The following is a 17,529-nucleotide window of genomic DNA, read 5'->3' as shown; positions in this document are numbered from 1 at the left end:
CTTAAAATGGGAACATGGAACGTTCGCACAATGTACCCCACTAGAAAAACTAGGGAGATAGTCAATGAGATGAGTAAATACGGTCTTGATATCTTAGGAATTACTGAAACAAGATAGACAGGTTTTGATGAGATAAGAACAACTGACAAATATTGCATACTGAATTTGGGAATGATGAAAGACATGAGAAAGGAGTTTGAATCCAAATATTCAAGTACGTTTGTTAGTGAAAAAGCAAGGAAAAGTCTGATGGAATGAAACCCAATAAATAACCGAATAATTAAAGCTCGATTTTTCTCCAGGTTCATGAAATTGACCATTGTACAAGTATATGCACCCACAAATCATGCCAAAGAAATGGAGAAAGCACAATTCTATGATCAACTCCAAAAAGTGATTGATAAAGTCCCTAAACATGACTTGTTAATTCTGATGGGAGACATGAATGTTAAGGTAGGGAAAAGAAAGACAGTAGATGAATGTGCTATAGGAAATGAAGCAAGTAGTGAACAAAATGAAAATGGAGAACATTTTACATCCTTCTGGGAATTAAATAATCTCATCATAGGAGATAGTATCTTCAAACATAAGGAAATTCACAAAATAACATGGATCTTCCTTGATGGAAACACAAAAAAAAAAAAAACCAGATCGATCACATTGCTATATGTAATACTTTCAAAAGGACATTACAAGATGTAAGGGTTAAAAGAGGAGCTGATGTAGCTTCAGACCATTTTCTGCTAACTGCAATAGTTAAATTGAAGCTAGCAAGAAAAACTAAGAATAAATATAACATTGAAAAACTGTAGGAAAATAAAATAAAAGAGAAATCTACCAATGAACTGAAGAAGAGATTCTCAGTTTTGGAAGAATCAAATGAAAATGATGAGAAAAATAAGATTGAAGCCAACTGGGAAAAGTATAAAGAAGCCTTCAATAAAACTGCAGAAGATATTTTAGGAGTGACAAGTGGGAAGTGACACAAAGAATGGATTACAGGAAATACATTAAAACTAATTGAAGAGAGGAAGAAGATAAAAGAAAAACCAAGAAGTACATAAGCCAGTAAAGCGCTATGCCAGAAATGACAAGAGCAACTACTATCAACTGTTGACTGAGCGTGCTCAGAGCACGAATGATACCGGAAATTTTGGAGAAGTTTATAAAATTATAAGACAATTTGGAGGAACCTATCAGATGAATGAATGTGGGGTTAAAGATAAAAGTCAGCTATTAACTCAAGAGCAGGAAGTCCAACAAAGATGGAAATAGTACTTTGAAGAATTATTAAATGTTAAACATGATTCTATAAATCCAAATATCGAATCCCCTTTGGAAGGTGGTACCAACGAAGACATTGCAATAAGAATAAAAAAAAATCTTGCTACGCGTTTAAAACTTTACAGAAAATTCGGAAATCATCCAATATAAAAACAAACTTAAAGGTGCAAATTTTTAACTCAGCTGTTAAATCTGTATTACTTTATGGAAGTGAATCAAGGAAATTAACCAAACAACAAGAAAATAAAATAGATGCCTTCCAAACAAAATGTCTTCACAGAATTGTCAAAATTTACTGGCAAAATAAAATCTCACATATTGAAATTTTCAACAAAACCAAAACCAAACCCATTACAATAGAGTTAAAGAAACGCAGATGGACATGGATAGGCCATGTATTGAGAATGCCAACATCAGAACACACAAGAATAGCATTGACATGGGTGCCTGATGGTAAAAGGAAGAGGGGAAGACCCAAAATGATATGGTACCAGAAGAAAATCAAAGAACAATACAAACTAGGATGGTCGAGCTGGGGGGGGGAGCATGAGAAGCGGCACTGGACTGAAGAGGATGGCACACTAAACTCGTGGCCTCATGCACCTTATAGGTGTAAAGAGCAATAAGTCAAGTAAATCATACTTCTCTTGATCAACTAATTTTAAGGAAAAACAAGATAATGAAATCATATTGGCAGTTTAATGGAATATCCTCAGCACTGGGAAAGGAGTAAAAGTAATTTTAATGTTTCGAATATTTCGTCTCAGTCACTGACACATCTTCAGGAAGTACAAATAACTTTTGTAACAACACACTCAAATACAATACAATACTAAGTGAAACACATGGGTGATTCTATAATCCTATCTAGGTGGTGCGTTCTCTGATTTCTGAGTGCTACCACAGATTCTAAAAACAGTCTTTCTTTTTGGAATTTGCTATGGTGGAGCATGGTGGTTTTTCTGCAGGAGATCCTGTGGGTTGTATCCAAAACATGGTCTGCAATGCCAGATTGACCATAGTTGTGATTGCAGATGTATGACTTGTGTTCTTCTAAACAGATGGTTGCTGATCTGCCTGTCTGTCCAAAGTAAGCCAGCTTGCAGTAACAGGGTACTCTATATATTCCAGGCACTGAGAGAGGAGGGAGCTGCTCTTTGGTGGAATAGATAAGGGTAGTAAGTTTGTGGTGGGGCTTAAATGCTGTGTGGAGGTAGTACTTTTTTAAGGACCTGGCTATTGTATCTGATGTGCCACGGATGTAGAGAAATAGTGATGGCATTTCTGAAATCCTTCTGAAGGGATGGCTGAGGAATGGGAGGAACTGATTATTTTTTAAAATTCTGTAATCGCTGTAGTCACTGGAAAGGAAGGCATTGTGTATGTGGTTGATTTCGGTTGAAAGGGAAGTTCCACTAGAATAAAGCCTGTGGGCTCTATTAGTTAGAATTTAATAATGGCATATTGTTAAGAGAGGTGGTGGTGGGAGAGTTTGTGAATGTATCTGGCTGTGTGAATAGGTTTTCTATATACAGAGAAGGAAATGTTACCAATAGGAATGCATGTTACTAAGATGTATAGGAAGGGTAAACTATTGTTATTTTCATTTTCCATTGTAAACTGAATTCTTGGATGTAGGCTACTGAGGTGACTGAAGAAGGAGTCTAATGTGTCTGGGCCATGAGGTCAAATAGAGAACACATCATCTACATATCTTAGCCAAATAGAAGGTTTGGGAAGGGATGTGTCTATGGCTCATTTTTCAAAATTTTCCATGTAAAAATTGGCAAGAGGGGTGAGAGGGAAGGGGGAACCCATAGCTAGAACATGATCCCAAAAAACTCAAGTTAAAAAAATTACTTAAAAACATATTCTCCTGGCTGCTGGACATTACAAAAAAGCTCAAACCTTTCAGTTCTTGTCCACCCCTCTAAATATACAGTTTACCAAAAATTCACAAAAAAAAACACCTCCCTTTACAATGGCTACAGCGATTACAGAATTAAAAAAATAATCAGTTCCACCCCCCCATTGCTCCAGAAGGATTTCAAAAATGTCATCACTATTTCTCTACATCCATGGCACATCAGAAAAACTAGCCAGGTTTTTAAAAAAGTACAACCTCTACACAGTTTTTAAGTACCACCAGAAACTTGCTACCGTTATCTGTTTTACCAATGATCAGCACCCTCCTCCTCTCGGTGCCTGGAGTAAATAAAGTACACTGTTACTGCAAGCTGGCTTACTTACATCTGCAATCATAACTATGGTCAATCTGGCCTTGCACCATCTATTGGACACGACCCACAGGATCTCCTGGAAGAAAACCATCATGCTCCACCATAGTAAATTCAAAAAAGAAAGACTGTTTTTAGAATCTGTGGCGGCACTCAGAAATCAACCGAATTTAAATAAATACGGATGCATAAAATCCCTCGAAATTTGGGAAACAACAATTGTCAGAGGTCCCACTTTACATCCTGGGTCATCTACAACCCCCCCACCCCCACAGAGGGCGCACCAACTAGATAGGACTTTAGAGTCACCCACGTGTTTCATTTAGTATTGTGTTGTCTGAGTGTGTGTGTTTGTCACAAGAGTTATTTGTAATCCCAGATGTCTCAGTGATAGAGACGAAATACTAAAAGCATTGAAATTAATTTTAACTTTTTCCTAGTGCTGTAAATAAACCTCCAACATGATGTCCTCTCAGCACTTAAGTCTTCACACACGGATTCATGGAATATAAGACAGGTACATGTAGTATTATACTAATCTTAAGAGTCGCATGAAATTGCTTTCTTTCCTTTGACATAACTCTTAACATTGGTAAACCTGATCCATATTTATTTCCTTTCAGAGATAAAATTGTGAGTTTTTCAAATTAATGATATGAAACACAGCACACTGAAATTCTCTAGTTGCCACCAGACCCCAATTTAAGGACATCAAATTATTCATTAATTCTTCAATTATTGAACAATTTGTGAAATTACAATGTTTAAATTCCATATTTCATGGTAAGTAACTGACAAATACATTCACATGGATTATTCAGAATTAACACCAAGGCATCTAAATCCCACTGGATGAGTTGCATTAAGTTTATCGGCATCAATTTATTCTTAAATTAGTGAACAATTTGTAAAATTACTGATTTTATGATGTCCCCCCCCCCCTTGAGTGAACTCAATGGCTCATCTGCCTGAAAGATAATAAGTCAGGTACATGTAGTATAAAATTTGTTTAATTCAAAAGCTTATATATTATACAATTCTTTATTAATGTTTAAATTATTTCCTCTATAGATAAAAATAGATAAAATGGTCAGTTTTTCAAATCAATGCCACGGCATCTGAATCCCATGAGAAGAGTTGCATTAAGTTGTCTCACTTGGAGAACTCAATGGCTCATCTGCCTGATACATAACTAAGCAGTCAAAATTTCATGGAGAACATGGGCTGCCAGCATTAGAGGGCTACATGGTGTGTAGTGTTTTCAGAGAGCTCCCGAAAGCTAAGTATAATTTTATGTGAAAATTGGAATACTGGTTTAAATATTAACGTAGTATTGTTAAGGGGATAAAAATCCCTTGTTGTTTTTCAGCCAGTAAGCGAAACTAAGATCGAAAACTACGATCTGAACGTTTCATGCCGACAAATTGTCGGCGGATCCAAGCGTAAGTGACCACTTGGTAGTGCCACACCAAGGCAACTCATTGCAAAGGTGGAGTAAGATCCCTCACTATTCTTGATATTTTCTCATAATGTAAAAACACACAGCTCCTAGGAGATGTAGTACTGCTATACATTACGAGGAGAGGTCACTACCCAGACCGGTTTCAACCTTTTTTGAGGTCTCATCAGTGAGTAGCTAGACCTAGAAGTGAAAAGAACTTACATACTTTCGCTATACGAATGCCAGAAAGGTGCCAGAAAATATTGAAATGTCACTATATTATATTATAATGCATTATAACTAAGATGAAAAGCCAAATGGCTATTTTTTTGGCAAGGTTGATAAGTTAAGGGGATAAAAATTTCATCTTAGTAATAAAACATGCTGCAGTTATAATTATACTGCAGACAGCATAAACAGCCTCCCACCTATAAACTAGCTAAACATCTATCCAAATCACTTTCTTCACTTACAGGCAATTTCCATCATCCATTAAAAATCCTTTACACATCAAACATTAATAGAAAATTCTACTTTGACAGATTCTAATATGATCAGTTTTCATATCATCTCACTTTTCACTAATGTATCTTTGACAGAGATCCAACTTTATTAACCACATTTCCCCCCTGAAATAATTGAATTATTCAGATTCACCATATATGCAGGTTATTTCCTGTGGAAATAAAAATATACAAACAGCTAGATAGGACAGGACTATGAAATCCCCCCCCCCCCCCTTCCATCCTTCTAGCAAGCTTCTGTGGAGTATTATGAAAACCAAATACTCAATACAGCCACACTTAAACCAATTGTTTGATTGGATTATGTTGATGATATGAATTGCTGTTTGGCCTTATGGTGTTTTGTTACTTACATATTTGATACCTTTTTGGCGCATCTTAGCAGCCAACATCCTAAAATAAACTTCAATTTTGGAAAAAGAAAATAATGTCTCCTTTTTAGGCATGCTAGTGACATGACTTCCTAATGGCTCATTATTCTCTGTATACAGAAAATTCACTCATACTGGAAGATGTTTACAAACAATCTTACCACCACCACCCTTCCCAACAGTATGGCATCAAAACACTACCAAGCCAGGGCTATCTGTTCAAATGACAGTCCTGAAACTGAGCTCAGAGACCTTCACAACACCTTTTTAGTCAATGACTACAGCCCAAATAAAATAGATCAAACACTGCATGCACCTCTCATCCCTCCTACACCTAACACACACTGGATCACAGCAAAACCATTCATATCCCATACTTGAGGGTACATCAGAAAAAACAGCCAAAGTTCTCCGCAAATATGATCTTCATACCACTTTCAAGCCTTTGATTCAGCTAGCTACCTTCATACATTCTCCTAAAGATCGACTGCATCCACTTGAACATCCTTGAGTATATAAAGTTTCGTGTGCCTGCAATTTGGTCTACTTTAGATAGACTGGTAGATTTGTTAACATCTACCTTGAAGAACAGAAAAATTACATCCAAGATCATCTGTGTGGCAAGTCAGGATTGGCAAATGCTCTGGATACTCCTTCATATAGGATCACATTTTAAAAAAAAAAAAAAAAAAAATCTATATTCCAGAGTAGTCATTATAGGTCTGAAAGACTATTCTTAGAATTATCATAAGCTATGAAACACTCTCTAGAGCTGCAGACCAAAAACTCTACCAAAGCTGTAGTCTTCTCTAAATTAAATCTGTAGTTAGCTGACCCATAGAGGATGTGACATAAAGACATTAAATGTAAGATACAATTTTAATTGTTGCTACAATTACTTAGTTTAGTGCTATGTATCTATTACAGTTATTACCATGCTTTGATGATGGTAGAAAACGCAAAATCTTAGTGTTTTAATAATTTGCCAGCCTGGTTGGCCGAGTGGTTAGCATATCCATTCTCCAGCCAAAAGGCTGCAGGTTTGAATCCCATCATGGTTATGGATGTTTGTGATTGTCTATGGAAATACTAGTGATGGTGGTGGGCAGTAGATGGCATTGGTGTAGTTGTGGTTAATTGTAGCTGGTTGAGTGAATGGAAGAGATCAAGAGGTGCCCTCCCTCGATGAGTCATTGGACTCCCTGGAGATGTTATGTAGTAGTAGTAATAATAATAATAAATATATATTTTCCTCTTCTTTATAGCGTTGGGCATATTAATCTTTATGTAAGCATTTTCAGCAATGCATTATTTTCCACTGAACTGCTGCCAAATAGAAATAATTAGATTTCAGCAGTTGGCAATGCTCAACTTTATACATATATTTAATTTTCTTCTTCTTGGCTTCACGTGCTATGCAATTGTTTGCCTGTAATTTCAAGGGTTTAAAAAGTCTTATGCCCATATCCTCCTGGGTCATCCTCTTGATCGGTGTCCCTTTGGTTTATATTTCAGGTGGCAATATTTGGCCATCTGTCCTCATTCATTCTTTCTACGTGGTTTTTCCAGTTCTTTCTATAGTTTGTGATGTCTTCTATTATGTTAATCATGGATAATTGTTTTCTTATTTCTTCTTTCTTATCTTGTCTATTCTTTTACAGCCTGCAAGCAGTCTAAGGAACTTCATTTCTGAGCTTTCACTTGTCTTTTATCTCGTTCTCCCAAAGTCCATGTTTCATTGCCATATTTCAGAATTGGTTTGGTTATTATTTTATATAGTTTTATTTGGGTTGTTCTAGACAACTGTTTATTGAAGTGTCTGTTCAAAGTTCCAATGACTGCCACTAGGAATTCTTGCTTTTTATGTGCCATGTCGATTTCTCCATTGGGGCTTATGTAATTTCCTAGATATCTGAATCTGTTCACTTGTTCTATTACTTTGTTGTGGATGACCAGTTTGCACCTTTTAATTTCTTTACCTTGAAATGCTATTGATTTCGTTTTATTTATTGAGATTTTCATGTCATACTGTTCTATTGTTTTGTTCAATATGTGCAATTTTTCTGGAAAGGCAAGGAGTTATTATTTTCTAGATCAGCAGTAAATTTTATATTAGGATGTTGGATGTTAAGATGATTAAGAAAAGCTATGAGAGATGTGTGCCCGTGATTCCAAACAATGAAAATATCATCAACATATCTTTTCCAAACTCCTTGCCTTTCCTGGATGTCATGCTTACACGTTGCTCTGAAAGATTAAAAATCTCTATAAACAGAAAACCTACTCATACCAATAGATATCTGAATAATCTTTCTCATCATTTTCCACCACAAAAACTTGGAACTATATCTACCTTAGGACACAGAGCACGCTCTCTCTCTTAAATGAACAAGATGAACTACAAAAAGAAATAAATCAACTCTCCTTATCTTTAAACAAAATGGTCACTCTGAAAAAATGATTAAGAAATTTCTTCTGGATCCTCCTAGAACAGTGCACCACAGAAACTAGTAATTTTAAAGGCAGCATCTCCATCCCACATATTAGCACAGTCTCTAACAAATTAGCAAAAGTCATTAAAAAATATAACATCAAGACGTTCTTCACCACCCTTCCAAAAATCCATTCTCTAATCAGTCATCCAAATCCTCCTCATCACAACCTAAAATATCCAGGTGTTATGGTGCGATTGCAATATCCCTTATTTCGGACAAACTAACAAATCTATTGAGCAACGTATAGAAGAGCATAAAAGAGACATCTCTTACAAAAGATCACATGCAACTGCATTATCCAGTCATGTTCTTTTTTCAAATAATCCTAATGATGATCAACAAAGCCACTCTGTTTGCTGGGATAGATCAGAAAATATTTTTCGCTCTGATGATGAGTTTAAGAGAAAAATTATAGAATCAAGGGAAATCCTTCTGAATCCTGTCCACTTAAACAACAATTTGAGTTATAACATCCCAGATAGCCATGCTGCAGTTATTCAATATTGGCGTTCACGTGAGTCTGCATGCATACTTGCAATAAACAATGGCACGTCTGTTAGAACTTGATAAAATACAATGTTTTTTATGTATCAATTATGTGTGGCGATATTTTACCTGTATTTTCAAGTTTTTAGATACTTCAATGTTTATTACTATTCGCTTCCTTTAAGAATACCTGATGAAGGCTATTATAAGCCGAAACTAGTTGTATTAATCTTATTAAATCTTTATAAGTAATCTCAGTTTTTAAGTCATTAAATCTAGTTTTAAAAATGTATCACAACAACCAAGTTGAAGCATATAATTACATCTATAGCCTAAATGACAAGGCATCTCTAATTAACATAAAAAGGAATTTTAAAAAAACATTGAAGAAAATAGGCCTGAAAATAAACAGGTTAGTATTTCTCAAACGTTGCAAGTTCCATTCAGTTTTTCCTAAATTCATCTCTTTTCAAGAAAAAATAACAACGGAACGTGCTAAAAGAATTTATCGTAAAGCTAAGATGGATCTCCTCAGCGAAAGAATTTCCGATACAAAACGTTGTTTAGCTTTTTTGTTCACCACTAAAAGATCTTTAGCTCAAAAACTTGAAGAAATGATGGATAATCGATAACTTACATGGTTTTATCATTAACAGTGAAGCACAAGCCACTCGAATACAAAGCAATAATAAGTATACTCTTATCCGGAAATTTAATAATCTACAAAGGATACAAAACAGATCTAGTCATAGTGAAGCCCGTATTAATCCTGAAAAAGTTGTAGTGAACAAATCTTCTCATATTTTAACGGATGCGGAAACGGATATTCTTAGCAAAGGTCTCAATTTCATTCCCTCACCAAAATTTATCCCTAAAGAATCTCTCCTTACAAAAATAGAAAAGGCAAGTTCACTCATTCCTAATCATTTGGCGAAACTTCTTTGTATTGAATCAATTTTCATTATAAATAATGCTAAACCTCCAACAGATAATATTTCTCTGGCTGAAAGACAAGCCCTAAAAAATCTAAACAGAACAGTAACATTATTATTTTACCTGCTGATAAAGGCAATTCCACGGTCATCCTCAACTCTGAAGATTACCACAACAAAATGCTTCAATTACTTGGAGATAGTTTGACATATTCAATTCTTCAGGAAGATCATACAAGAGAATTACAAAACCGTATAAACAACTTGTTAAAGACTGCGAGTGAACTTCTTCATAATGTTCACCTCTCTTTACGCTCTCTACATCCTCTTATCCCACGAATCTATGGAGTTCCCAAAATTCATAAAGAAAACATCCCTCTTCGCCCAATTGTGGAAGGAATTGATTCACCTACATATAAACTTTCAAAATATCTAGCAAAGTACCTCAAGTGTTTCTCCAATAAATCTTCATCTTTCATCAAAAACACCACAGATTTTGTTTCACATATAAAAGATATTCCCATCAATGAAAATGACATTCTAGCAAGTTTTGACATGATATCTTTGTTTACTAACGTTCCTACAGATGAGGTACTACATTACTCAAGGACAAATTATCCAAAAAAATGTTTGCTTTATTAAAACATTGCATTCATTCTGGTTAGTTCAAATATCAGGACTCCGTTTACCAACCAAAAAAAGGCCTGGCAATGGGCAATCCTTTGTCCCCAGTTCTAGCTAACATCTTCCTTGAAGATTTTGAAACGAAAGCCATATCTTCCTTCTCATTTAAACCGAAAGTTTGGAAAAGATATGTTGATGATATTTTCATTGTTTGGAATCACGGGCACACATCTCTCATAGCTTTTCTTAATCATCTTAACATCCTAATATAAAATTTACTGCTGATCTAGAAAATAATAACTCCTTGCCTTTCCTGGATGTCATGCTTACATGTTGCTCTGAAAGATTAAAAATCTCTATATACAGAAAACCTACTCGTACCAATAGATATCTGCATAATCTTTCTCATCATTTTCCACCACAAAAACTTGGAACTATATCTACCTTAGGACACAGAGCACGCTCTCTCTTGAATGAACAAGATGAACTACAAAAAGAAATAAATCAACTCTCGCTTATCGTTAAACAAAATGGTTACTCTGAAAAAACGATTAAGAAATTTCTACTGGATCCTCCTAGACAGTGCACCACAGGAACACTGGTAATTTTAAAGGCAGCATCTCCATCCCATATATTAGCACAGTCTCTAACAAATTAGCAAAAGTCCTTAAAAAATATAACATCAAGACGTTCTTCACAACCCTTCCAAAAATCCATTTTCTAATCAGTCATCCAAAGCCTCCTCATCACAACCTAAAATATCCAGGTGTATATAAATTATGGTGCGATTGCAATATCCCTTATTTCAGACAAACTAACAAATCTGTTGAGCAACGTATAGAAGAGCATAAGAGACATCTCTTACAAAAGATCACGTGCAACTGCATTATCCAGTCATGTTCTTTTTTCAAATAATCCTAATGATGATCAACAAAGCCACTCCGTTTGCTGGGATAGATCAGAAAATATTTTTCGCTCTGATGATGAGTTTGAGAGAAAAATTATAGAATCAAGGGAAATCCCTCTGAATCCTGTCCACTTAAACAACAATTTGAGTTATAACATCCCCGATAGCCATGCTGTAGTTATTCAATATTGGCGTTCACATGAGTCTGCACGCATACTTGCAATAAACAATGGCACATCTGTTAGAACAACTTGAAAAAATACAACGTTTTTTATGTATCAATTATGTGTGGCGATATTTTACCTGTATTTTCAAGTTTTTAGATATTTCAATATTTATTACTATTTTCTTCCTTTAAGAATACCTGATGAAGGCTATTATAAGCCGAAACTAGTTGTATTAATCTTATTAAATCTTTATAAGTAATCTCGGTTTTTAAGTCATTAAATCTAGTTTTAAAAATGTATTACAACAACTGAGTTGAAGCATATAATTACATATATATATATATATATATATATTGAAGAGTATTGGTGATAATCCACTTCCTTGAATGAGACCTCTATTGGTCTTATTTTTTCCAGTTGTTTCATTATTAACTTTAATTTTAATATAGGTTTCTTCCATTATATTTGCTATTGCTTTTGACTCTCAAAAGCAATAGCAAATTGCTTTTGAGAGTCAAATTTTGAAAGCTCCACCTCAAAGTTTGAGGTGGAGCTTTCAATTCATACAGTATAATGATTAATTTTGTTCTGTTGATTTGATCGTATGCTTTCTCATAATCCAGGAAAGCCCTATATGTTGGCAGATTAAATTCTATTCTTTTTTTCTATAATATATTTGAATGTGGTATTTAATTTTTTTAAATTTAATAAAGATGGTTCTGAAGTGGTACCACAGAAGTTTTAAACATTTCCATATATATCAATTTAAAGAACTATACTGCTATGGAAAACAATAAATTGTTCTTAATAATACCATCAGACCTCCAGAGTCAAGAGACTCTTCGTGAGAAATCCCACTCTCACACAAGTCACCATACCTTGCCTTAAATGCATTCACTATCTCTGCACTCACCACACTTTGAGACAATGTGTTCCAATCGCCCACCACTCTCCATGCAAAAAAATCTACTCCTTACACACCAGCTTCTGTGGATGGACTCTTGTTTTCCTTGTCTCCAATTATTCTATGAAAAATCTCATCCACATTAACCTGATAATTACCCTTAGAAATTATATGTCTCGTTCATGTTTCCCCTCCTCCTATTCTCTAAGCTCTGCAGTTTGCATTCTCTCAATATGTCCTCACATTCCACATTTCAAAGATCCAAAACCAACTTAGTCATTCACCTCTGAACACTTTCCAAAACTCATCATCCTTTTTAAAGCCAGGCCAAATCTGTGCACAGTAATCCATATGCATAGGACTTTATGGTATATATCTCCACATATTGAAAGAATGTTCCAGGGACCTAACAACTTTAATAACATGATGAGAGAGTTTGGGCATGCAAGAAATGTAGCATGCTTATGAATTAAGAGTTGTCATTGAATGTGAGCAGTATTTGTCAAAATTGGTGGATATGACTATGAAAGAAAGAGGAGTTGGCATGGTTGTCTGCATGCTTGAATGAACATATAGAAATTTAATTAATATAGAACTTGAACTAAACCAAACACTGCCCCTACTAATCACAGCTATCATATAGCAATATTTAAATAAATATTATAAAAAATATTTTAATATTATCTTTTCATATCTCTCTTGACAAACACCTCTCTCTCTTCGTCACTTAGTGGCATTTGTAACAGGGTGCGAATAAAAAGAAAATCAATATCCTTAAGTAAAATGATAAATACCATGTTTTAACTCATACACATTTTTTTTTTATACTAGATGGATTTCCTCTGCATGTTTTGCTGCCTCTATGACTAAGAGCATCATCAGGAGGTCGTTTAACATAAGTAAAAACTGAAACTCCAAGACACATTTCAAAAGTAGACAACATGACCAATGTTGAAAGAGCTACTATATGTCTGTCATCTCAGGAAGAGGCATTATCCACAAGATTACTTAATGTTTCTGTTTATTTAAACATTCGCACACAAATAAATAATTTCACAGTTTTAGAGAAGTTTACATAACAATGATGTAACCATTATACTTAAGGCAGACTACGACATCAAAATCATGTTATCAGATTCTTCCACATATTCGGAAACAAATCATGATCCCACTTGGTTGAACACACTAAAAAACTAATGATATAACTTCTCCACACCCTATGTCCAATAGTCGATGGCAGAAACCCTCCATGTTATCTTCTCTCTAGACATTTATTTAACTTCCTCAAGCCTTATATCAGACATACAGACTTCTACTTAACTCCAAACATTTTGTAGATAAACTTTCAAGCATTCAAATTTCCCCATCAGATACATTAGTTAGTTTAGATGTCATTTCGTTATTTATCAATGCCTCTGTTGAAGAATCAGTAGACATACTTGAAACTTATTAATCTGGATGTCGCACATCTCTTCCAACATTACATAAAATCTTCATTCTTCACTTGGAAAGAAAAATTTTACTACCAGATATATGGTCTTGCAATGGATTCACCTCTATCACCAATTTATACATGGAAAAATCTGCTATAGCTCAGGCAACCTTAAAACCATATGTATTGTGGAGGTATGTGGATGACATCATCATCTGGAAACATCCACAAAGACTTGGAAGATTTTGTATATTTTCCAAATAACAACATCCAAAAATTAAATTCAGATTAGAAGTAGCAAAGAATGAAAAATTACCATTCCTAGGACCTTGACAACAAAAACATTTCTGGAGGATTATCATTAGAAGTCTATAGGAAAGAAATCCACAAAGGTAGATACAGAGAAGCAAGCTCATTCCATCACCTTCAACAAAAATTACTTATATTCAAAACATCGAAAAACAGAGTTTTAAACATATTAAAAAATGATGAAATAAAACAAAAACAAGGACTTCAAATCCTATTTAATCAGTTCTCCAAACAGACACTGAAAAAAGGCACTAAAGAAACTTTTATTTTCTGACAATCCATCCTATGATAATCCAGAAAGTAATTATAAGGGCACAGTATCTGTTCCATATGTTGGCAATGCGCAAGAAAATAGCCAAAATATTAAAGGCAGTCAACATCAAAAGAGCCTTCAAACTAGTCAACACCTTATGAAGCATTCTATGCTTCCCTAAGGGAGCATTCTTGTGGAAAGTTATATGCAGGTCAGATATACATAGGGAGAAGTTTCGATATCTACAACAAAGAACATATAAGTGATGCTGAAAACAAAAGGGAAGAAAAAAGTGGACTGGTAGCCACATTCTCAAAGAATGTCACACAGTAAATGGCAAGCATCCTCCATGCCCTACTTAGCAAAGAATTACTTTAACAGGTTGTTCAAGTAGCCCTTGAGGTAATTTGCTCAAAAGGCCAAAAAGCAGACTAAATAGAAATTAGGGAATGATCTTTCATGACATTTGGAAGTCATGAATGAACATGTGTAACATTAAAGACCTCTCCTATGCCGGCAGTCACATATGGAGTTAACACAACAATGTAGAGACTACACATAACATGCCTAATGATACCCGTGATTAAACTATCATTCCAGTTTTTTCAACTTATAGTTATTAACTGCTGTTGAAAAGCATTTAATTTTGTAGGTTTTTACTTATGTTAAGCAACCTCCTGATGATGCTGTTAGCCATATAGTGAAACAAGGAAATCTACTTGTAGTAATTGCATAAAATGATATATGTAATTTCAAATATAGTAGATGCGACACACTTAGTGATAGACAACAAAGCGGAAAATAGTGATTGCTCAGTAGCTCATAGAAACTTTCCCCTGCATTCATAGCAGTAATAAATACAGCAGTCATATCAGCATAGCAAACAAAACTCAAAGAAGCAAACCTATTACATTGTATGATATTCTATTTCACTGCAAACTCTTCAAAATTTGTGTTTTTTCTCATATTTATAGTAAGCTAAGACATATTCAATAAATTTGCCTTGAATTTTAAAGTATAACTATATTCTATAAACAATAAATAAAGAAATAAAAATACATACATCATTTCCCCAAGAAGAGATCTTGAACTGAGATATCAATGTTCCAAGATCAACTTTACCAATGTTTTCCAAGAAATCTTCAGAAACTACAGGAATATCAAGCTTTTCTGATTCTTTTATTTTCTTATTCATTTTCGTAATTTCATCTTTAAAAATAAAGAAGCATTAGTCAATAGATAAATTAACCATCTGCAGGGTAAATATATCTATCAGTTAAACAATAAATAGATTCTAGTTACTGTATATTATCTTAACTCATGGAATAAGAGTATATGAGTGGAAATACTTTTATTGGGATTATATTGATCAAGTGCATATAATAACAACTAAGTTATACCAACTACTTTCACCAACTAAGTCTGTTGGCATCTTCAGGGTACATAACTGATGTATGGTACTAAAAAGTAAAAAACTGTTACAAACTATAATCAACCGATTCCAATTATATTAAACAAAGAACAGTTGAAGAACCGTGCCTCTCTCCTTACAACAGATCAACAAGACCTCCAGGAAGAACTATCCCTGATATCCACCAACCTTACCATGAATGGATTTCCTCGAAGACTCGTCCACAAGATACTTTTCTCTGAACCCCGACAAAGACAACAAGATGATGTACGTTATATTTCTACCATCGTCATTCCATACTTAGGGACAGTTTCCAACAAGATTGCTAGACTCCTTAGACCACATAAAATAAGAGTGACCTTTAAACCCACAGAAACGATTAGACAATTCTTAAGATCTCCAAAAGATGGCCATCCTTTCTCCAAGTATGCGGAGTTTATAACATACCATGCTAGTGCAGTTTGAATTACATCGGCCAAACTTCAAGGAGCCTTGAAATTAGGCAAAAAGAACACGTAGGTGACGTCAATAATAACAGAGAAGAAAAATCGGGGTTAGCTTTTCATTTCTCAAGAACGAACCATACCATAGAGTGGGAAAGAAGCACAATTCCTTACATGGAGGAGGACTTCCGCTCCCAAATTTTTAAGGAGGCCACAACAGTTGCCCGTTGTATACAAAACCTTAACAGGAACCAAGGACTAATCTTGCTCATGATCTGGAAGACCCTTATCAGATCCTTCAACTCGCCAGAACTGAATTATAGTGCCAACTATAGAACGTTCCTAAATAACAACAAGTGATATCATCCACACTCTATGAACGTATTGTACGCGCTCTGTTCTTTGTTTAATATAATTGAAATTGGTTGATTATAGTTTGTAACAGTTTTTTACTTTTTAGTACCGTACATCAGTTATGTACCCTGAAGATGCCAACAGACTTAGTTGGTGAAGCTAGTTGGTATAACTTAGTTATTATATGCACTTGATCAATATAATCCCAATAAAAGTATTTATAGAGCTTTTTTGGACAAGAAAATTAAGCGTTTTTTAACAAGAGTATATGAGTGATATACTTTCCCACTGTCCCAATTTTGGCTTCCGAGCTGAACCAATATTTTACTACCCAGTCATCTGCAGGAATAATTAACTTTTTAAGAATGGAAACAAATGTATCAGGCATGCTAAATATTCATTAATGAAAGGCAGAAGAAATTAATGTTGTTGTTTACATCTAGTTTATATAAAAGTGCCTGGGCAGCTTTCTTTGTACAATTTTTTTGATTAAGAAACGGTGCTTAAAATTAATTTTCTTTTACTGCATTTTATTTTGTGTTCCATTGATAATGTATTAAAATTCTTTGATACTTAGATGAAAAATTTGCATCTATTAAATTTACTTCCATGTATGTTTGAGTTACCATCTGTAATTTCTACAAACATGGCAGCTTATGTACGTAATTTGAACTAAGTGGTGATATTGCAAGGCCAGATGGGACACTGATTGGTGAGAGAAGCAAATGAAGAAATTGAGGTGCTTAGAATACTGCAGAACATAATGTGAACATGGCCATGGAATTAGATGCCACTTTGGCTTGTGCATTACGTGAATGTGCAAGTTCACATAACAGCTAATCTAAACAAGTGGTTTAATTTAAGCTTCAATACTGGGAAAATACCAATGGAGTAGAAAGAGGCTTCAGAACAGAAGTAGCAAATTATAGGCCAATCAGCACCTCAGGAGTGATGG

The 17,529-nt window shown here is 34.7% G+C and overlaps 1 protein-coding gene across 3 annotated transcripts in view; it reads right to left on the bottom strand.

Annotated features, from left to right (window-relative positions):
• The window catches only part of Parp1 (Poly-(ADP-ribose) polymerase), a 583,272-nt gene that overhangs the window by 261,007 nt on the left and 304,736 nt on the right, over nucleotides 1–17,529 (bottom strand). For all 3 annotated transcript variants that reach the window (XM_090399735.1, XM_090399736.1, XM_090399737.1), the window contains exon 12: nucleotides 15,430–15,575. In XM_090399735.1, the coding sequence (XP_090255861.1) occupies nucleotides 15,430–15,575 (146 nt within the window). The remainder of the gene's footprint in view (nucleotides 1–15,429; nucleotides 15,576–17,529) is intronic.

This window comes from Typopeltis vanoorti, chromosome 10, assembly GCF_054136105.1.
Source record: "Typopeltis vanoorti isolate ZY-2024b chromosome 10, IOZ_Tvanoo_1.0, whole genome shotgun sequence".
NCBI classification, from domain to species: Eukaryota; Metazoa; Arthropoda; class Arachnida; order Uropygi; family Thelyphonidae; genus Typopeltis; species Typopeltis vanoorti.
Note: the sequence above shows the minus strand (reverse complement) of the source record. Positions and strands in the feature narration are given on the sequence as shown.